Source organism: Oncorhynchus kisutch, linkage group LG3, assembly GCF_002021735.2.
Source record: "Oncorhynchus kisutch isolate 150728-3 linkage group LG3, Okis_V2, whole genome shotgun sequence".
Lineage (NCBI taxonomy): Eukaryota > Metazoa > Chordata > Actinopteri > Salmoniformes > Salmonidae > Oncorhynchus > Oncorhynchus kisutch.
In genome coordinates this window covers 72496406-72518056 of record NC_034176.2, presented here as the reverse complement: position 1 = coordinate 72518056, position 21651 = coordinate 72496406, and the positions used below count along the sequence as shown (strand labels likewise).

Genomic DNA, 21651 nt, shown 5'->3' with positions numbered 1-21651 from the left:
AAATCAAATAATAGGAAGCTCCAGGCAAATAATTTACTTTAATTTTAACTCAGAGGTCCCGAGATTCCGACATGACATGACACAGCATAAATCCACGTTCCAATGTCGATTGCCAATTCAATGTCATATTCATCTCTTGTCGGAAACTCGGAAAAAATCCGACTTGCTTAAACCAAGTTCGGAAATGTAAGATTTGCCAACTCGTTATATAAGGATGAACCCGAGTTTCGCATTTGGGAAGTATCAATATGAACCAATAGTAAGCTCTAAGCAAATAACTTACGTTCATTTTAACTCGGAGGTTCCTAGTTCCAACAAGCACGTGAACGCGTCATACTCGTTGTAGATAGATGATACCCTAGTTTCCCACATGAGAAGTATCTCATTATCAACCTATAGTAAGCTCTACGCAAATAACTTACATTGATTTTAACTCGGAGGTCCCGGAGTTTCCGAAATTATTTGAACGCTGTAAAGGTCTAGATTTTATGTGAAATTATATTCACTTGAATACAGAGAAGCGCGATTCAACGCAGCTTTGCGTGCGCTCCTATTTCAACAAAAACGAGTTTTAGACAACAGACGGATTTCAAAGGATGACACTTTGATCGCCGACAAAGACTCTAGACAAGTCTGGAGCAGTCAAGTGTGAAATACAATGGGATAATTTATGGCCACCATTATTTCGAGGATTGGGCATTCAGAGATGCCCGCCTCATACAACAGGAGGATGAAAAAGAACATAGAACAGGGCACCGTGCAGATTTGCGGAGTTACATTTATTTTACAAAGTCAGGCTTTTAAGGAATATTTCGGGAACCACTCTTTTCGTCCAGCCAGAAGAGAGACACATTTCCTAGGCCTACTTAAAATACGTTAGGCTATAATTTTATGGTTAGAAAATCAGTTATACAGCCTTATCTAATATTCTCAATTGCTTCTGTTTTCAGTTCTCTCTCTCTCTCTCTCTCTCTCTCTCTCTCTCTCTCTCTCTCTCTCTCTCTCTCTCTCTCTCTCTAAATTCAAGTAAAGGGCTTTATTGGCATAGGAAACATTTTTACATTGCCAAAACAAGGGTAATAGATAATAAACACAAGTGAAATAAACAATCAGAACTCAATAGTAAGCATTACACTCATAAAGTTTAAAAATAATAGAGACACTATCTCTCTCTCACTCAGACACACGCACGCACACACATACACACGCACACACACACACGTACACTCTTTTCTCTTTCCAAATCCCCTCGTGAAGCCGACTGACAGGCTAGAATGAAAATGAGGCGGACACTTGGTCAAGACTTCAGTGCAAACGCGTCTTTTTAAGGACACCTCCAAAACTCGGATCATATCACCATGGGAGCTATTTGTAGTGCAAGGGACTTTTGTTTGTTTTTGCTCTTGTTAAATACTCGCCAAATCGCCGCTCTTCTAGAGAATCCAGGTGCGTTGTATGAGTTTCAAAGGCTGTTTTTATGCACTTTTATAAGAGTGTTTGCGCTCATGTTGTTGTTGTTTTCAAATTATGTATAGTTTCCAACTACTTGGCAGACTTTATTTTGTTTTACATTATTATAGTTTGCCCACTCAGTTTTGGCTTCAATTGTAAAAATTGGAACTTGATGAATCTCTTTTGTCTGTTTGCTTTTTTAACGAAGTCCTACATTTTAACCAACCTACTCACTTGTTTTCAGATAAAAATGAATAACAAATGTACCAATGATAAGGAATGGGTCCTGACTTGTATTTTTTCTTAATTTTAGTAGTGGATCAGGTTCAATCGGATCAATGTTTTTGAGGATTTAATGAGGACCACATGAATGTCATAATCTTAATGTACATGACTAAAATACAGATTACGAAATGTTGTTCTGGTAACATTTTATGCCATAATGTGGATTTCAAATCCAGATGCATGCGCAGAAGGAAGTGATGGATGTCACATTGATGCTATTTGTCAAAATACCCAAGCCTCTTACAAGTGCTCGTGTAAAGTAGGCTTTAAAGGCGACGGTAAACATTGTGAAGGTAATTATCTCCTCTGTAATTCTTTGTTCCTTTCCTTTTGTATTGGGATCATATGAGACACATTTGAATTCTTTGGACCAATAGTTCCTTGGATTTCAAGACAAGTTTCAATGACATGTTGATTATATATCATATACCTTGGCATAATGCATGACTTTTTATTTAAATGATGTGGCCCATTGTTTGAAAGGACCCTTTTCCATTAAATGCTCAAATGGCAAACATTCATCAATCTCGACTTGACTCCCTTTTAGACATTGATGATTGCGATATCGAGTACAATGGTGGCTGTGTACACGAATGTAACAACATACCAGGCAATTATCGTTGCACTTGCCATGATGGATTCAATTTAGCGCACGATGGACATAATTGTCTTGGTAAGATACATTTCAGACTACAAGGTAAACAACATTTGATGTATTGAGTGTCTGTCAATCATTTCGCAGATATAACTTTAGGCCTATACGGTGAATTAAGGTGGCATTAAAAGTGTATGATTTCAATAGGGAATTCGTTTCTATTCTGCTAAGGCCATTGAACAATGTGTGACAGCCAGGTAAATAGAGATTTGTTGTAATATTTCTTTATAGTTTTCATGAAGACAGCCTAGGAATTCATGAACATTCATCCAGTTATTTCATTGTTCTGAGAAGTCATGTCCTGGCTCTGCCTGCAGATGTGGACGAGTGTGTCTTCAACAATGGAGGGTGCCAGTATACATGTGTCAACACCATGGGGAGTTATGAGTGCAGCTGCAAAGAGGGCTTCTTCCTCAGTGACAACCAGCACACATGTATCCACCGCTCTGTGGGTGAGTACCCCTGAATACCTGCCCTGTGATGGCTTCCAACTCTCCTTCCCACCTTCAAATGTGTGTATGTATGTGTCTCTCTGTGTCTCTGTGGGTGAGTACCCCTGAATACCTGCCCTGTGATGGCTTCCAACTCTCCTACCCACCTTCAAATGTGTGTATGTACAGTATGTGTCTCTCTGTGTCTCTGTGGGTGAGTACCCCTGAATACCTGCCCTGTGATGGCTTCCAACTCTCCTACCCACCTTCAAATGTGTGTATGTACAGTATGTGTCTCTCTGTGTCTCTGTGGGTGAGTACCCCTGAATACCTGCCCTGTGATGGCTTCCAACTCTCCTACCCACCTTCAAATGTGTGTATGTACAGTATGTGTCTCTCTGTGTCTCTGTGGGTGTGTACCCCTGAATACCTGCCCTGTGATGGCTTCCAACTCTCCTACCCACCTTCAAATGAGTGTATGTACAGTATGTGTCTCTCTGTGTCTTTGTGTGTATGTGCATGTCTGTTGGGTCTCAGTCCATGCATGTTTCTGTATGTTTGTGTCTCAGTCTATGTGTGTGTGTGTGTGTGTGTGTGTGTGTGTGTGTGTGTGTGTGTGTGTGTGTGTGCATCCCTATGTGTGTGTGAATGTGTGTTTGTGTTAAGGTAGGCTACTAAGCTGTGTCAGGGGCACAGCAGAGAATTATGGAGCTAATTCTCAAATGTTCACATACAAGAGTGTGATTGACAGCACAATGATGGATGACAGCTGTTAAATCGGTCCCCTCTCTGTGGCATTATCTAGAGCAGTCGGGCTCCAAAGGGCCCATGCTGTGGGAAAAGGAGCCCCGTGTCCCAGAGAACAAAACAAGTTAATAACTGCAACACTTGGGCTTTTGTGGCCTGTGTCTTACATTAGAATAAAGCTCTCACAAGTATTGTTGTTTTATTCTCACTAAATTCAATGAAGAGATCCAAAGGTTTTTCACTACATTGGGTTTCCCTTGGAAAAGTTACTAATCCTACCAGCACATCCACTCAGCCGTTGCAGCATAAGAATAAAGGAGCTGCTCTCTACAATGACCTGGGAGAAGGCCAATGATGGTATTAGGATAGAAGATAATAGTGTGATTCTGACTCCCATACACACTGAGTGTACAAAACATTATGGATATCTGTTCTTTCCATGACATACCATGACATAGATTGACCAGGTGAATCCAGGTGAAAGCTATGATCCCTTATTGACGTCACTTGTTAAATCCACTTCAATCAGTGTAGATGAAGGGGAGGAGACAGGTTAAAGAAGGATTTTTAAGCCTTTAGACAATTGAGACATGGATTGTGTATGTTTGGGAGTTTGCAACTTAACATTAGGTAGGTGTCCTTAATGTTTTGTAAACTCAGTGTATAAAGTATATGAATATGTAGATTGACCACGGTAAAATCTGATTAAATAAAGTACTTATCTGGGTGTCCACTCAAAGTGTTGGTTGTTAGCTTTGTTTCTGCTTGCCTTCAGGGAAAAGCTCTCTGCCTCTGCCAGTGGGCTTTACTCTTTGTCCTTTCCCAGCCACTTGGTTTTCTTTCCCCTCTCTTTTTGACATGGCTTGAAAAAGCTAGGCCAGCCCAGTCCATTTGGAGTTGCACATTTGAGGGGTCCACTGCACTTGCATGTCAGCTGAATGCATCAGCCCTCTCTAGGAAGTGTTATTGTTAGGCCATGCCCCAAAGGGTTGTGGCAGATTTCTAGTCAGGGGGCTTCAATAATCTATCATCAGACATCATTGGTGTTGTGCAGTGTCAGTTGTTTTGCCTCTGTATTTCATTACCATGTACTATGTGTAACAACATGTGAATACACTGTTGTGAGTAGTGTAATTACAGTGTTATTACACAGGTATAGGAGAAACCTAATGTAAAGTGTAACCTCTCTTTCCCAGAGGGGCTTAGCTGTATGAATAAGAAGCATGGCTGTGGTCACATCTGCAAGGAGACACCCAAGGGAGGAGTGGCCTGCGAGTGCCGCCCAGGATTTGAGCTGGCCAAGAACCAAAGAGGCTGCATCTGTATGTGTGAAGTTTTGTGATTGATCGTATAGCCAGCTCAACCAAGAGTTTTGTTTAGATAACACATGAGTTGAACTTTGGAATTGACCCAAGTTTTGTGTTATTGGCCTAGTGACTTGTAACCATGGTAACGGGGGCTGCCAGCACACCTGCGAGGACATGGAGCAAGGGCCCATCTGCAGGTGTCATGTGAGGTACACCCTGCACCCTGACGGCAGGTCCTGTGTAGGTAAGAGCAGATCAACCACATCCAGGCCTACTTACATACTACTATGGACCCTCACTTTCTCACCGCCGATTCCTCCCCTGTAAGCATCTCTACATATAGCAAACCAGATTACCTAGTCAATAATGGTGAAATGGACTGGATCCTTCTAGATATTTCCATCTGTACACTTCTTCATTCTCCTCCTTTTTGTTACTCTCACCCACTGAAACTCACCTGTTTAAAGGATCACATCTTGAGCCTGTGGATGAAATGGCAATCCTTTTGAGGAGCTTGCCATCTCTCCTGACAGCGAGTGTGTATTTCTTCCATTTGCACATGGTGGATATGATAAGCATCAGCCGTCAGATAGGAAGGAGACGTACAGTAGGCCTGTGGGTAGTATCTGTTTCTCCCGCGGCGCTACTGTGTGTGTGGGGTCCAGGATTATCACTGCGTTGTCTCCAGCTCCATCTCACAGTTCCATCTCCTGTCTTATCTGACACACGCATAGTGTCAACATGCTTCTGGTTCCAGAGAGGAACACAGAAAAATATCCAGGGGAGGTAGACTACACTTACAGACCACCAAGGTGTGCACTGGGCAATTCAGCTACTGTGCATCAGCAGACAGAACAGAACAGGAGGCAACTTGGTGCAAACCATTTTCTTAAATGTTGACCTGTGTTTATTTTAGTTATACTAAAACACTGTGTATGTATCTTCGTGTATTCTGTTGGTTAGGTTACTGTCTGTTACTCACGTCACCCACTGTCTGTATTACAGAGCGGGACGAGACAACTACTGAGAGCTCTGATCACAACGCCACTTCCTTCACTGAGGTGGACAAACGTGTCAAGCGCAGACTGCTCATGGGTAATAATTGTATAATTGCACAAATTCCACTATTATTACCCATTGATACTTTTACAACACTAAATTAACAAAACCAAACAGACTCAGCTGCTGACTGAGAGGATTCTGTCAGTTGGACTATTTGAATGACTTTAGTTACCATGGGTTATGCTGCCAGGAATCAGCCAGAGGTGTTTTTCAGAGGGGAGAAGAGCAAGGCCCAGTAAACCAAGGCATTCCACGGGCTTTAGAGCAAACTGTGAAATGACTATGGACCCTCACTTTCTCACTGCCGATTCCTCCCCTGAAAAATATGCTTTTGTGACAGTGTGGTACATTTCACGTTTTCCTTCCGTTTAGCATGGGGATAACGTTGGGTTGCCCAATGTATAACACTGTCAGTCATGGTGTGCTGTGTAAATGATCACACCTAGTAAAACACTGTATTGACTGTATGTACTGAAGATGTGACTGGGTTGCTAGCTCAGTGTCTAGGACTACTACTGTTGTTTACTCAATGTCTGTTGTTAGGGTTAAAAACCAGACTTTGGCAATAGCTCTATAACGACAGTACATGATGTATAGGCATTTTATAACCCTTCATTCAGTATAGTACACAGCAGCAGCATGTTGACATTGAATCTATTCACGCTGGCCTTTCAGAGAACTGCGCGGTAAATAACGGAGGATGTGACTCCACGTGTAAGGACACATCCACGGGGGTATGCTGCAGCTGCCCTGTGGGCTTCACTCTGCAGCCTGACGGGAAGACGTGCAAAGGTCAGACCAGCCGTCCACCAAGAACCTCAACTCCATCTCTATGTCTGAGTTACAAATGGCACTCTATTTCCTATTTAGTGCACTACTTTTGACCTGGGCCCATAGGGCTCTGGTCAAAAGTAATGCACTTTATAGGGAATAGGTGCCATTTTGGAGGCAGGCCATCTTCATCTCCATCTCTTATTATTCAGTTCAATGTACTTTTATTTAACAAGCTTCACATCTCCCCTCCATAGGTATTTGGACAGTGAAGCTAACATTTTTCATTTGGCTCATTTGGCTCTATACTCCAGCAAATGTTTCATATGAGGCTACAGTACAGAATGTCAGGTTTATGTATCAAATGTCCTCCATGTGAATAATTTAAAAGTATTTGGACGAATTCACTTATAGTGTATAAAAGTAGTCAAAAGTTTATTATTTGGTCCTATATTCCTTGCACGCAATGACTACATCAAGCTTGTGACTTTACAAACTCTTTGGATGCGTTTGCAGTTTGTTTTGGTTGAGTTTTGTGTTATATTTTGCCTAACAGGAACTGAATGGTTGAATGATGACTGGAGTCATTTTCTTTCTAAGTGAGTAGATAATATGTTTCTGAATACTAAATTAATCCTGTTAATGCCAGGATTAAGAAAAATCATGAAAGAATTATGAATAATGATGAGTGAGACCGTTCTTTCTGCCTCTGTAATCATTATTCACGAATCATCCATAATCGTGGTAGCATCCATGTAGAATGTAGAAGTTCAGAAACATCTTCTATTCTTACTTACAATAAAAGTGACTCCAAAATGTCAGAAGACATTATTCACCATTCAGTTCCTATTGGGCAAAACATAACCCAAAACACAGCCAAAACAAACTGCAAAACTTGACGTAGTCATTGCGTGCAGGGAATATGGTACCAAATGCTAACCTTTTGACAACTTTAACACACTAAAAGTGATATACTTATGACGTCTTTAAATGGGGGGAGTAGATACATAAAGTTCTTTCATTTCTAAATGGTTAAACAGATATGTATCGAAATACCCTCAAATAAAAGCTGACATAATATACCGTCTCCTAAGTATAGAGACACATTTTTAAAAATTGCTTCTTTGACCAAATATATATGGAGGGGAGTGTATGTTTGTCTGAATAATAACAGTTTTATAATTTGCCTCTCACAGACATTAATGAGTGTGAGCTGCACAACGGCAGTTGCGACCACTTCTGCAGGAACACCATCGGCAGCTTTGAGTGTAACTGCTGGAAGGGCTTCAAGCTGCTTACTGACGAGCGCTCCTGTCAGGGTAGGTCTCTTCTCTTCACTGTCCTGTCAGGGTAGGCCTCTTCTCTTCACTCTCCTGTCAGGGTAGGCCTCTTCTCTTCACTCTCCTGTCAGGGTAGGCCTCTTCTCTTCACTCTCCTGTCAGGGTAGGTCTCTTCTCTTCACTGTCCTGTCAGGGTAGGCCTCTTCTCTTCACTCTCCTGTCAGGGTAGGTCTCTTCTCTTCACTGTCCTGTCAGGGTAGGCCTCTTCTCTTCACTCTCCTGTCAGGGTAGGTCTCTTCTCTTCACTGTCCTGTCAGGGTAGGCCTCTTCTCTTCACTCTCCTGTCAGGGTAGGTCTCTTCTCTTCACTGTCCTGTCAGGGTAGGCCTCTTCTCTTCACTGTCCTGTCAGGGTAGGCCTCTTCTCTTCACTCTCCTGTCAGGGTAGGCCTCTTCTCTTCACTCTCCTGTCAGGGTAGGCCTCTTCTCTTCACTCTCTTGCCTGTCTGCCCTACATCTGGGGAAGGGGCTGGGACAGCACAGTATACTGAGCTGTTGTTCTGTGTAGGTGCTGCTGGAAGATAAGACAATGAGAGTAGGAGGCTGAACGGTTTGCCGTTATTGACTTGAAGGATTCCTCTGAAGATCCTTAACATGTGCAAGTTTAAAGCTTAACGTTTAGTACAAACTGATTTCATCCCTCTGATACAACCTGTCATTAAGATGCTGCTGTCTCTACCATTAACTATCAAAAGACAATGCCACAATTCATCACCTAGTGATACCATGCTGTACCATTTAAAACCCCAATTTCTACTACCTTAAATTGAAAAAGAATATCCCTCTGCTTTTAATGACAGATATAGACGAGTGTTATTTCGAAAGGACATGTGGTCACACGTGTGTGAACTCCCCTGGTGGTTTTGAGTGTGTTTGCAACAAAGGGTACACCCTGTATGGACTGGCCCACTGTGGAGGTAAGACTATAAAACTAATGCTTATGGGGTATTATACTTATGGTATGGGGAAAGGGCTTTGACACCATTCTGAATAGTTCATGTTTGGGTTTTCTATAAACTAATGTGTATAGGGTATTATGCTTATGGTGAAAGGGCTTTGGTACCATCTACAACATTTCACACCCTTCTGAATAGTTCATTGTGGTGTTTTTAGTCGTTTTTGCTGAAAAAATAATGGATGCTTTGTGAATGAGGTGAGGTGAGAGATGCTGTGAATAACATATGGATGTTTTCCCTGCTTTCTTCTCAGACATAAATGAGTGCAGTGTGAACAACGGAGGTTGTGAGCAGGGTTGTGAGAACACCATGGGTGGGTTTGAGTGCCAGTGCCACCCTGGTTATAAGCTACACTGGAACAAAAAGGATTGTATCGGTAAGACAGTGCCCCTTCAGGCCTGGGGGGCTCTAGACGGTTTGGGGTGTGTTGTGATAAACTGCTATGTTTTAGGTCAACTGTTTTTGACATAAAATCATACATCTGTACCACATGTATGTTTTGAAACTTTTGGGGACTAAAAACAGGAGATACTTTGAGTAATTTTCTTCTCTTTCTCTTTTGTGCTCTGTTTTTCTCTCTGGCCTTTGGTTTAAAACCTGGGACAAAAGTAGAATAAAGGCAATTGCTGCTGTTCCCATTTTCTTCTTCTCCTTGAATAGGTTTCACTCTTTTCCCACAACTTCTCACAACTTCTACCCTCCTCTGTCTGTCTGTCTTTCCACCACGGCCAAAGTCTGCACTTTACCTGTGAGTTTGTTATGGTTTCCATCTAGAGGCAGAGGGTTTCCCAGCAACAAAGCCCCCCTCTAAACCGACCTTAAACTGCAGCAGGCAGGAGGGAGGTGACCGCTGCTACCTGACCTGCCAGTCCCAGGTCCACATCACCAGTGGTGAGTTATCAGTTACTACTACTACTATTGGTCTGCATCCCAAATGGCACCCTATTCCCTTTATATTACACAACTTTTGTCCAGGGCCCACATGGCTCTGGTCAAGGGTAGTGCCCTATACAGGAAATAGGGTACCATTTGGGACAGAAATTGAGTTACTACTACTATCAGTCTGCAGAGCAGCGCTGTCTCATGTTCCAGCACCCATCTGTTTGTTTTTGGCGACCAGGCCTTTTGTGGCTCTGCCTTTTGTCTTTGGTGGCCTGTCTCATGCCCCTGTGTGCGTTTACAGGGACGGAGGATTCTTATACAGTGACCTGTGGAATGCCTCTGCCCTGCTTGGCTGGAGCACAAAGGAATGGAAGTGGCTCGTATTGCTTGGGCAAGTACACACCATCACAGATCTGCATCAGGCTCTGTCACTCCAGCCCTAAACAACCAGAAACACAACATATAAAGACAAAACAACGTCATACCAAATCAAGTCTTCAGTATTCACATTTTCATTTACAGACATATGGAAGTCAAGGGATTTTTCCTTTTTATCAAAGGTTAACAATGTGCTATTATTTCCTTTGTACCGTAGGACCAGAAATGTCAAGTGTCCTGCGAATTAAGACCACAGCCACTTTTAAGTCTGGCACAGGAAAGTGCAACTTGAAACGTAGTCAAGAGAGGCTGAAGGAGAGCCTGAACGCAGCTCATTCAGGTACAGCGGTTTCTAACAAGTCCAACAGCTTCTTATTCATTAAAACAATGCAGATTAACCTGGCACTGCCTACATATCATGCAACAAACTTGATAACAGGAACCAAACTCAGAGGCTGCTTAGATTGTAGTAAACTGGGAGTGAGCTAAATATGAAAGAAATGCGTGGGGGGAAGTAGTGCGGTCTGAAATGTTTTGAATGTCTCAGCACTGCACATTGGCTGGCATTGACAGGGGAAAACGTAATTAGCCATAGCATGCCTTTCACTTGGCCCCCACCCAGCTATCAATCAAACGGACTTCCGATTGTTGGATAAAATATTTTCTACAATGAGTTCCGTCATGGTGTTCAAATAAAAAGGGAACTTTTCCCCCTCGCCTCTCGTTACCCCCCTGTCCAAAGGCAACAAAAAGAGCAGGGGGGAAAGAGTGCATGTTTAACAGGATACACAGAGATGTCACTGCTTTTTAAAGAATGATGAGAAACATCAGTACTTGAACAGTGCTAGAGGCATCAATACAGACCCTGGTTCGATCCCGGACTGTATCCCAACCAGCCGTGATCGGGAGTCCAATAGGGCGGTGCACAATTGGCCCAGCGTTGTCCGGGTTAGGGGAGGGTTTGGCCGGTGTAGGCCATCATTGTAAAATAAGAATTTGTTCTTAACTAACTTGCATAGTTAAATAAAGGTTAAATAAAAAATAAAACCACACAAAGGATATAATCTCCTTAGATTTAAGTGTTGTGACATTGCAATTAAGTTTTATCCTCACTCTACCTGCTACAGTTAACCAGTTATAGTTATTCAGTAACGTGTGTGTGTGTGTTTGTCTCCATGCATGCATGTGTGTGTGTTTGTCTCTGTGCATGTGTGTGTGTGTGTTTGTCTCCATGCATGCATGTGTGTGTGTATTTGTCTCCGTGCATGCATGTGTTTGTGCGTGTCCATGTCCTGTGTGGCTGGTCGTGTCCACAGACAGCAGGTCCCCCTTCACGGAGAACGTCCAGTTCAGCTATGTGCGCTTGCGCTGCAGCTCGTCTGGCCCCCGGATGCAGAGCCGCCACGGCAGGAAGGCGGGTTACGAGGAGGAGGGCTCTGCCATCACGGCTGAGTTTGAGTTGGATGTGAACCTAGAGGAGGTAACAGGTTGGTCTCTCTGCCCTGCCCTGCTGTGACCCCAGTCGTCTGGCTGACACTCTGCTTCCTGTTTCTCTCTCTGCTCTTGCTTTTCGTCACTTAACAAGCCGAACATGTTAAAGTATCTCCTGTTTTGACGTGGCGTTTTGAGGTGGTGGGATCTTTGGGGAAGGTGTAGGTTTGGAGGTTTCTCTTGTATTCTGAGGGAGCAAGTGGTTGATCAAATGTTCTGGTGTCTGTGTGTTGGAATGGATATGTACATAAGTGTGTGTGTCTGTCTATTTTAGTACCGGTATGTGTGTGTGGTTTTGTTTGCGTGTGTATTGTGGTCTCATTGCGTTGCAAGGACAGTTTTGGTATCTGGTGTTTCTCTCAGCAGAGAGCTGTGACCTGGGCTGTGTGCGCCGGCGCTCAGAGAAGAGGCTGAGGAAGACTATCCGTACCCTGAGGAAGTCCATCCACCGGGAGCAGTTCCACCTCCACTTCGCTGGCTCTAACTACGAGCTGGCCAAGAGGCTGGCGCGGCCGGTGGACTTGCCGGAACACTGTTGGAAAGGGCAGGTACTGGTGGACAGGAAGTGTGGTGAGTGAGCATCTTGAATGTTCTGAGTATCATAAGACTTAGGTATAAATGTATGTATAAAATGAGTAGCATCTTGAGCATCTACCTGTATCTGTTTCTGCCTGTATCTGAGCCACACCTGGAGTCAAATCCTGGCTCCCACACAGAGCAGCTCATAGTCATAGCCATGCCAGCAAGATATATTTACACAGGTTTGTTTATTGATTGGATTTGGAGCAGGTGTCGGCCAGATTACTGCCATATTTGGGTGCCGACATGCTGCAATGAGCTAGTATGGGGAGTGCATGCTCGGCTCGCACTGAGAAAAGAGAGCCCGTTGTTGACTGTTGATCTTCCAGCATCTCCGTGGAATAAAGTGCAACAGAAGGAGTGATGGCAGCCGCTAGCTTTTGCTGTTGATTCCGCTGGTCCTATTTAGTTTTACAGCCATAATGGAGGAAAAGTCTATTAGCTTTAATGACACCCTGTCAACATCAGCAGTGGAAAGGAGGTTGGCATGTGTTTTCTCTGTCGGAGGGGAGGGGAGCAGAGAGCTGCGTGGCCCCAGTTCAGGGCCTCACAGTAAGCATAGTAAGCCCACTGCCTGCTGCTGCATTCTGCCTGTCTGTCTCAGTGTGGTCAGTAGAAGAGAGTCAGTTTTCTGTCCACCGTTAACTCTGTAATGATTGGTCGTCTTCCTCTAGAGCCCCTGTCTGAATCTGATCCAAGCCACCATATTTAAGGGGTCTGAAGACTATTGTAGACCGACCTCTCAAAGCTGTTCTAGTCTGCCTCTGTCTTGATCCAGAGCTCTCCTCTCTTTCCCCCATCCTTATTGAGGTTGAGTGGGTGAGGATGGAGGGGGTTGAGTGGGTGAGGATGGAGGGGGTTGAGTGTGTGAGGGTGGAGGGGATTGAGTGTGTGAGGGTGGAGGGGATTGAGTGTGTGAGGGTGGAGGGGGTTGAGTGTGTGAGGGTGGAGGGGGTTGAGTGGGTGAGGGTGGAGGGGGTTGAGTGGGTGAGGGTGGAGGGGGTTGAGTGGGTGAGGGTGGAGGGGATTGAGTGTGTGAGGGTGGAGGGGATTGAGTGTGTGAGGGTGGAGGGGATTGAGTGTGTGAGGGTGGAGGGGATTGAGTGTGTGAGGGTGGAGGGGATTGAGTGTGTGAGGGTGGAGGGGGTTGAGTGGGTGAGGGTGGAGGGGGTTGAGTGTGTGAGGGGTTTGAGTGGGGGAAGGATGGTGTTTGATCCATTCTGGTTCATAGAGCTTTTTAGGAATAAAGACTGCCCATAGCTGGTTAAATGTATTGATTTTCACACAAGAGGGAAATAGTCTAACAGTTTTACAAACCAAGCATCCCTTAATCCAAGGTATCCCCAGCGAAGTGAACTCTCGCTGGTGTCCGTTTCTTTCTACCTCCAAATAACAGGAGACTAACATTTTGTGCTGGATTCAAATGACCCTTAGCTGTTGATTTTGCTTTGTAGCTTTGTTGCCTGTTGTTTTTGTGTTTCATATGACTTACCTCATAAGTAAATCTTAAGTCGTAAAACAAAAAATAACTCAGAAGAGTAAAGTTACCCGTGTGTAGGATTCCCACACTGCAGTTAGTTTCAGATGATCATTAAGCAGACCAGTGGACAGGCAGGGGTGTATACATGTAATTTGGAAGTGCGGCTAAAAGGGAGCCGTAACCCCCAGTTCTATAAAGGAGCAACATTTTTCCCTCCACCCCTGGCTTAGCTCACTAAGTGCAGTTTAACCCTTTCAGTTGGCCCACTCCATTGTAAATCCAGTTGGGGCTCGTTCTCACTGCTTCAGTGGGGAGAGAAATCCTCCAAACAACATGGCCTCAGCCTCACTAGTACTGAGAGAAAACAATGCCTTCTTATTCCTCACTCATAAAATATCTAGCGCTCTTTCTCTCTAACCAAATTGTGAACGTTATGAATCTCATGATATAGTACCCGGCAGTATTCCAATAAACCAACTGGTGAAATATCTCCTATGTTTAATCAGAGTTTTTTTTCATTCTAAACTCAGCAAAAAAAGAAACGTCCTCTCACTGTCAACTGCATTTATTTTCAGCAAACTTAACGTGGAAATATTTGTATGAACATAACAAGATTCAACAACTGAGACATAAACTGAACAAGTTCCACAGACATGTGTCTAACAGAAATTGAATAATGTGTCCCTGAACAAAGGGGGTGTCAAAATCAAAAGTAACAGTCAGTATCTGCTGTGGCCACCTATGCATTAAGTACTGCAGTGAATCTCCTCCTCATAGACTGCACCAGATTTGCCGGTTCTTGCTGTGAGATGTTACCCCACTCTTCTACCAAGGCACCTGCAAGTTCCCAGATATTTCTGGGGGGAATGGCCCTAGCCCTCACCCTCCGATCCAACAGGTCCCAGACGTGCTCTTAGGGATTGAGATCTGGGCTCTTTGCTGGCCATGACAGAACACTCACATTCCTGTCTTGCAGGAAATCACGCACAGAACGAGCAGTATGGCTGGTGGCATTGTGATGCTGGAGGGTCATGTCAGGATGAGCCTGCAGGAAGGGTACCACATGAGGGAGAAGGTTGTCTTCCCTGTTACGCACTGCATTGAGATTGCCTGCAATGACAATAAGCTCAGTCCGATGATGCTGTGACACACCACCCCAGACCATGATGGATCCAGTTGTTGTTGCCATCCTGTACCTGTCCTGCAGGTGTGATGTTCGGCTGTACCGATCCTGTGCAGGTGTTGTTACACGTGGTCTGCCATTGCGAGGATGATCAGCTTTCTGTCCTGTCTCCATTAGCGCTGTCTTAGGTGTCTCACAGTACGGACATTGCAGTTAATTGCCCTGGCCACATCTGCAGTCCTCATGCCCCCTTGCAGCATGCCTAAGGCATGTTCACGCAGATGAGCAGGGACCCTGGACATCTTTCTTTTGGTGTTTTTCAGAGTCAGTAGAAAGGCCTCTTTAGTGTCTTAATGACTGTTCCACAGGTGCATGTTCATTAATTGTTTATGGTTCATTGAAAAAGCATGGGAAACAATGTTTAAACCCTTTACAATGAAGATCTGTGAAGTTATTTGGATTTTTATGAATTATCTTTGAAAGAAAGGGTCCTGAAAAAGGGACGTTTCTTTTTTTGCTGAGTTTTAATCATTCATGACTGATCAACAACAACATTTGCATTTCCGTATGCCTCAACCCAGTATAAGAATCAGCTGTATGTTGGACCTTAGTTTCAGACCACTTAATGGGCAGAATGACTGTATTACTATGAAAAAAACAACAATAGCCAACAGCAAAACTTGCCAGTGTGTAGTGTCTGAAACCCTGTGTACGAGTATTCTCCTGATCTCTGTTACGTAAAATAGTGCATGTTCATTTTAACATTGGAGATGATTAGGAAGTGCTGTTGATTCAAGCTGGGAGTTTGAGTGCTATATCCCCCCTCAGTCAGGGCCACTCTGCATGACCCCAGCCACTAAACTGCTGCAGAGAATTGACTTCAGCGACACCATGGGAATTAATTAGCATCAGCTGTTTGGGCCTCTGCTTGATAGGCGCAAGAAGTGATTGGGGCAGGCAGAATGGGTGGATTCAGAACTCTGACCCCTTTTATTGGGTTCAGCTCCTTACCATTGTGATACCATAGTGTTTGCCAATGTCATCAAATACTTGAATAGAGGTGAAAGGTCTTTTAAACCTCTTTGGGGCCATCAATTCGAGGACTCTATAGAATTGCCTCTGCATTTGAAAGGCTTCAAGTTTTTTTTTTCTCTCTCTCTCTCTCTTCTCTTCTCTCGCTCTCTCCATCAAATAAAAGCTGGTGGAGACAATGCGACGGTGGCTCCTCATGGTCATTCAGGATAAACAAAAGGCAGAAAAAATTAACTGCTCTTGAGAGAATTACATTTTCTTTCTCAAAGAAAATCAAGTTGCTGAGGCACATATAATGGGTGTGCATTAAAGGCTTTGTGTGTTCCTCATTAACTCATTATGTCTGGTTCTCTCCTGAAAAGCTCTTCTTACATAGATTTCCCTGAAGGATATTTTTTATGAAAATGCAAAATGATTTCACTTCACTGCTCTCTGTTCGGAGAGATGATTAGATGTAATTTCCCCCTTTAAGAAGTTCTTGACATCACCAGACACACAATAATTCAAACATAAATTAGAGACGTTGTTCTACAAAGTAAAACATGAAAAGGGGAAAATGAAAGCTGATGGTGTGTATCCCTGTAATCAGGCTTTGCACGCTCTGTGAGATAACAGACAAACACTCATTTTGACTGGCTCTGTGTGTGCTTTGGTAGAGGTGAGGGTGCTTACGATGGTATGTAGAGTTCTTTCCCCAATGCACACCAGTGTTATGTGAAGTGTAAGAACTTGTTTGATGTGGGACACAAAAGCATCTGGAGAGCAGCTCAGCGCTCTTATGTCTTTATTTGTGCATAGCTGCAGCAGGTCGATTTGCAATGCCTTTTTAGCAGCTTAACACTGGGCCTCTTGTGGTGGGCTTGAATGCCAGTGTGTGTGTGTGTGTGTGTGTGTGTGTGTGTGTGTGTGTGTGTGTGTGTGTGTGTGTGTGTGTGTGTGTGTGTGTGTGTGTGTGTGTGTGTGTGTGGGTGTGTGTGTGTGTGTGTTTGTGTAGCATCCCTATTATCTAGCCAATCTGTCTCATTCTTCTACCTTTTGCTAGTGAGCTGCACTGTTGGAACGTACTATGACAGGGATCAGGGAAGGTGTGTTCTGTGTCCAGCTGGAATGTACCAAGATGAAGAGGGGAAGAATTCTTGCGATGTCTGCCCAGGGCCAGAGGTGAGAGGAAGCCCCAGGTCGGTTGGGGCGCGGAATATCTCTGAGTGTGGAGGTAAGGCTCAAGAGTTGAGGATATGAGTAATCATGTATCTCCTAACTGTGTACAAGACATGAGACATGAGTCACCTTGGACACTTACTTAATCAACCATAATAATCATAAAGATAACTGCAGCAAAATACACTGATCTCCATCAAAGACCGTGGCATAGTTTTCCCTCATGGTTTGATCTTTAAAAAAAGTGATCTTAAAACTAGTCTCCCAGTCAGAATCACATCCTGTTATGAGTATATATGAAATACACAGGAAGGAGTGATACCCTGATCAAAATCTCCCCACAGGCAGATGTTCTGCTTTGTATAAAGTCGTGTAAGCCTCAGAACATTCAAGCCCTGTTTGAATTAAACAGCCACACCCGGCCCCTGCCCACTCCTGAATAAAGAGAAGAAGGGGCCACCATGTTTTCACCCCCCCCAAACACTGTTATCACAGCCTATTTGTGGCTAAGCCACAGATCCCATCTCCTGCTTTCCCCACCAATAGACTAAACAAAAAAGAGCTATGGGGAGAGACAGTTTGTTAAAGTCAGTCAGGAGATATGAGAGAGGTTGTTCCATGGTAGATAATGTCCTTGCGTTACATCACTCCACGGACATCTGCTCTCCCGGAACTTAGTCTTATTGTGGAAGAGTGCTCGTCTTTAAGTCGCTCTGGATAAGAGTGTCTGTCTGCTAAATGACCACATGTACGATGGGAATGTTGCTTTGAGCAGACTGAGTAAAACAAGTTTCCCTCTGACCAGTCCTCTGTTGTTGTTTTCCCAGGTCAATGTCCCCCTGGTCACTTCTCCCATGATGGCTTCATCCCTTGCCTGCCCTGTCCCCTGGGTACCTACCAGCCAGAGGTGGGGCGCACTTCCTGTTTCCACTGTGGAGGAAACCTGGTCACCAAACACAATGGTGCCGTGTCCTTCCAGGAGTGTGAGACCAAAGGTGAGGGGTCAGCTTATCCATCCCATGTAGTTATGCCTATAAAGTCTGGATGTGAGTCCCAAATACCACCCTATTCCCTACACAATGTATAACTTTGACCAGAGCCCTATGGACCCTGGTCAAAAGTAGTGCACTATATAGGAAATAGGGTGGCATTTGGAAGACACTCAGGATTTTTAAGGGAACTCCCCTGCAGTTTCTGTTTTATGGAAATATACTACATTGGTTTATGTTGGTGTATGTTGGTGTTTGAGAGGTGCTAAACCGTGGTACACTCCATTCTGCTCCTGTAGTCCAGTGTTCACCGGGACATTACTACAACACCAGCACACACCGCTGTATCCGTTGTCCCATGGGGACGTATCAGATGGAGTTTGGTCAGAATTATTGCATCTCCTGCCCAGGAAATACCACCACCGACTTTGACGGCTCCACCAACATCATGCAGTGCAAAAGTATGTATGTTCACACAAAAGTTGTCTGTGTGTGCATACGTTTGTGCGTGAATGTGTATGTATTTGTGTGTTAATGGCTTCACACTTTAAATGTATTTAATGGCTACACACAGAGTAAACTAAAACTACATGCAGGTTTCTCTACTGTGCTCAAATAAATATTGCTCCTGTCCTGCTTTGGGATGCTACTGTAGATAATTAGCGTCGCAGCACCAAGGCAGCATAAACTATTTGACACTATCCTGTCACCTCACAGACAGACACTGTGGTGGAGAGATGGGAGATTTCACTGGCTACATCGAGTCTCCCAACTACCCAGGGAACTACCCAGCCAACATCGAGTGCACCTGGACCATCAACCCACCGCCCAAGCGCAGAATCCTCATCGTGGTCCCAGAGATCTTCCTCCCCATCGAGGATGAGTGTGGAGACTACCTGGTCATGAGAAAGAGCTGTGAGTGTTTGTTTTTCTGTGTGTGCGTGCATGCATGAGTCTGTCTGTGTGTGTCGTGTTGGAGGTTAGAGCTTGTTAGGTGACTGGGTGTTATCATGGTGCTACAGTATTAATGTGATTTCCCTACAGGTGACCAGATGTTGGTGATGAATGTCTTTAGCATTATAAGATGGTGGCAGTGTTGGTAGGAGGTTCTGCATAATAGGATAGCACCTTTCAGAGATCATGGGGGTTACTATGGGCTTCTAATAGACCATTAGATCTGGCCACCTTCAGAGTAATGAATGGTGCTAGTGTTTGATTTGTCATAATGTGACCATATCCTCAATTCACAGCTCTCTCCAACTCTGTGACGACCTATGAGACCTGCCAGACCTATGAACGGCCTATTGCCTTCACCTCCCGCTCCAAAAGGCTGTGGATACAGTTTAAATCGAATGAAGGGAACAGTGGGAAGGGCTTCCAAGTCCCTTATGTGACCTATGATGGTAAGAGACATCCTTAATGGTGGAAATATTGACATTTAAATTACACATGCTTAAAAACAATGGATCAAGTGTCTGTGAAATATAATTTAATTTGGAATTTTAAGTCTGGATAGGTCAACATAATACCACAAATTTGTCACCTACTTCCAATTGCACAAATAATATAGAAATATACTCTTGGGTATGTTTATATATGATATATGTTTCAGAGGACTACCAGGAACTCATTGAAGATATAGTCAGAGATGGAAGATTATATGCCTCTGAAAATCACCAAGAAATTCTCAAGGTAAAGATTTAATGTATTTCCTGTGGAAAAAGCTTTTGTCTGCCGTATACTACCCTCTTGTGGACACAATAAGAAATTGAGGATGCAAACTTCACTTGAGCACCAACTTAAAAATGTCAGATGATTGTTGGCTCTGTCTGAGATTGAACTCCAACCTGTACTAATTTTTGGTTTACATTTTCTTCTCAGGACAAGAAGCTTATGAAGGCACTGTTTGATGTATTGGCCCACCCACAGAACTTCTTCAACTACACAGCACAGGAGTCAAGAGAAATGTTCCCCAAATCCTTCATCCGATTTCTACGTTCTAAAGTCTTGAGATTCCTTCGCCCTTAAGAAGGCACTATCATCAAGTTGCTTTGTGGATATCTCGGATACTCCCGAGAAAAGAGTCCTTTACTTCTCCTGTCTGTACAGAGACTGAATGAGTCTAGAGTTGACTAAGAGAGATGGCCTCAGATCCTCAAATGGACTTCAATTGGACCTTCTGGGAATAGGTGGGTAGTGGACTGTCATGGTGCAGACAAGTGGCAGCTCCCGCTATCACATCTGGTCTACATTCTAGAGCTAAGTTTTTTGTACTTCGATACCACATCTATCTCTGATTCTTCCATACACTCCTGTATGTGAGCATTGCAACATTTAGACAGACTTTGTCTTTTCCTTTTGATTTTAAATTTTCAGTCTCAGGAATAATGCTTGAAGTAGTAAGCTGATTTGATTGTTAGCATTTAAATTCATGAAAGCTTCGATTTGCATGTGGGTGTAACAACAACATCTTGAAAATAATTATGGAACTTTCACCAATAGCATAGAAAGCGGATGAGAAAAGGCTCTTGATTATGTATAACAAGTTAACTGAGGTTTATGCTAAATGTCAACCACATAGATAGTGTATACTTATAACATACATTATTAAAGTCATGCTTCACATTTAGATCAGAATTGTTGACAGAAATATGCCTGAATATGAGAAAAGAATATAGCACAAATGTGACCTGACCGGAACTTTAAAGCACTACAAAGAATGTAGTGATACCACAAAATAAATGATCCTTATGAATGTATTGTATATTGTGTAAAAAGTATTAGATGAAAATGTTAACGTATTGTAGTTAACTGCATTCCTGACACGTGTGCAGTATCGACACATCCCCTCACAACCTGTATTTTTGCTCTCCTGAAAACATAGTTGTACTTTAAAAATGACTGGACTATGAATACTCCATGTCACTGGGCTTTGAGTGAACAACAGATGCCCATGGATCAAGACTAGCTCTTCACTATGATCATTCAAACAGCTACCAAAGACTACTTTTCACTACTCATAGAAGTGAGATTATTGAGTGGTGTGACTAGAAATGTAGAGCAATATGAGGGGGATCAGGTGAGATTATACATTCCAGATATGGAATGAGAGGTTTGTGAAATAGAATTGCTCTATTCACTTATGACTTAGCAAATAAATGTATGTCTATATTTTTATGTTTGTACATATAATATGTTGTAAATAAAGCGAATTAACATAATATTGTGCTTTTGCTTTACTTCGTTTACTTTCTGAAATGCTATTTTCAATATAAGCAACAATGTCCAAATCCAAATAATACATTAATTATGTCGTTTTTTATATAGGCTCTATAACATAAGTTATTGTGTTACATTAGTTATAATTGTTTTTGCTCTTGAATTAAACAAACAATTGCCTGCCACACTGTCACCTATTGTAATTACTTAAAATTCACATTGATTATATTTTCAGCACTGTATCAGAGGCATTGGGAAATCAGACACTAAGAAAACAGAAGTGTTAATGCTATCAGGCGTCCTTGGGATGACCCTA

At 43.3% G+C, this 21651-nt stretch overlaps 1 protein-coding gene across 1 annotated transcript; it reads left to right on the top strand.

The window, feature by feature from the left end:
* Positions 1 to 1256: 1256 nt before the first annotated feature.
* scube2 (signal peptide, CUB domain, EGF-like 2) lies at positions 1257 to 21344 on the top strand. The gene is made up of 23 exons (XM_031813877.1): positions 1257 to 1446; positions 1914 to 2030; positions 2285 to 2410; positions 2710 to 2844; positions 4767 to 4892; positions 5005 to 5121; positions 5883 to 5972; positions 6615 to 6731; positions 7907 to 8029; positions 8849 to 8965; positions 9258 to 9380; positions 9779 to 9895; positions 10188 to 10277; positions 10482 to 10604; positions 11581 to 11751; positions 12119 to 12325; positions 17012 to 17182; positions 17955 to 18122; positions 18416 to 18577; positions 18834 to 19031; positions 19367 to 19519; positions 19729 to 19808; positions 19998 to 21344. Exons 1-23 carry the CDS (start codon positions 1359 to 1361, stop codon positions 20142 to 20144), a joined length of 3066 nt encoding a protein of 1021 aa, XP_031669737.1. The 5' UTR covers positions 1257 to 1358; the 3' UTR covers positions 20145 to 21344.
* The last annotated feature ends 307 nt before the right edge of the window (positions 21345 to 21651 follow it).

Coding starts and splice junctions, on each gene's coding strand:
- scube2 (XM_031813877.1), top strand. CDS start 1,359: ATGGGAGCTATTTGTAGTGCAAGGGACTTTTGTTTGTTTTTGCTCTTG. Junction 5,122..5,882: donor TGACGGCAGGTCCTGTGTAG/GTAAGAGCAGAT, acceptor TCTGTATTACAG/AGCGGGACGAGACAACTACT. Junction 10,605..11,580: donor CCTGAACGCAGCTCATTCAG/GTACAGCGGTTT, acceptor TCGTGTCCACAG/ACAGCAGGTCCCCCTTCACG.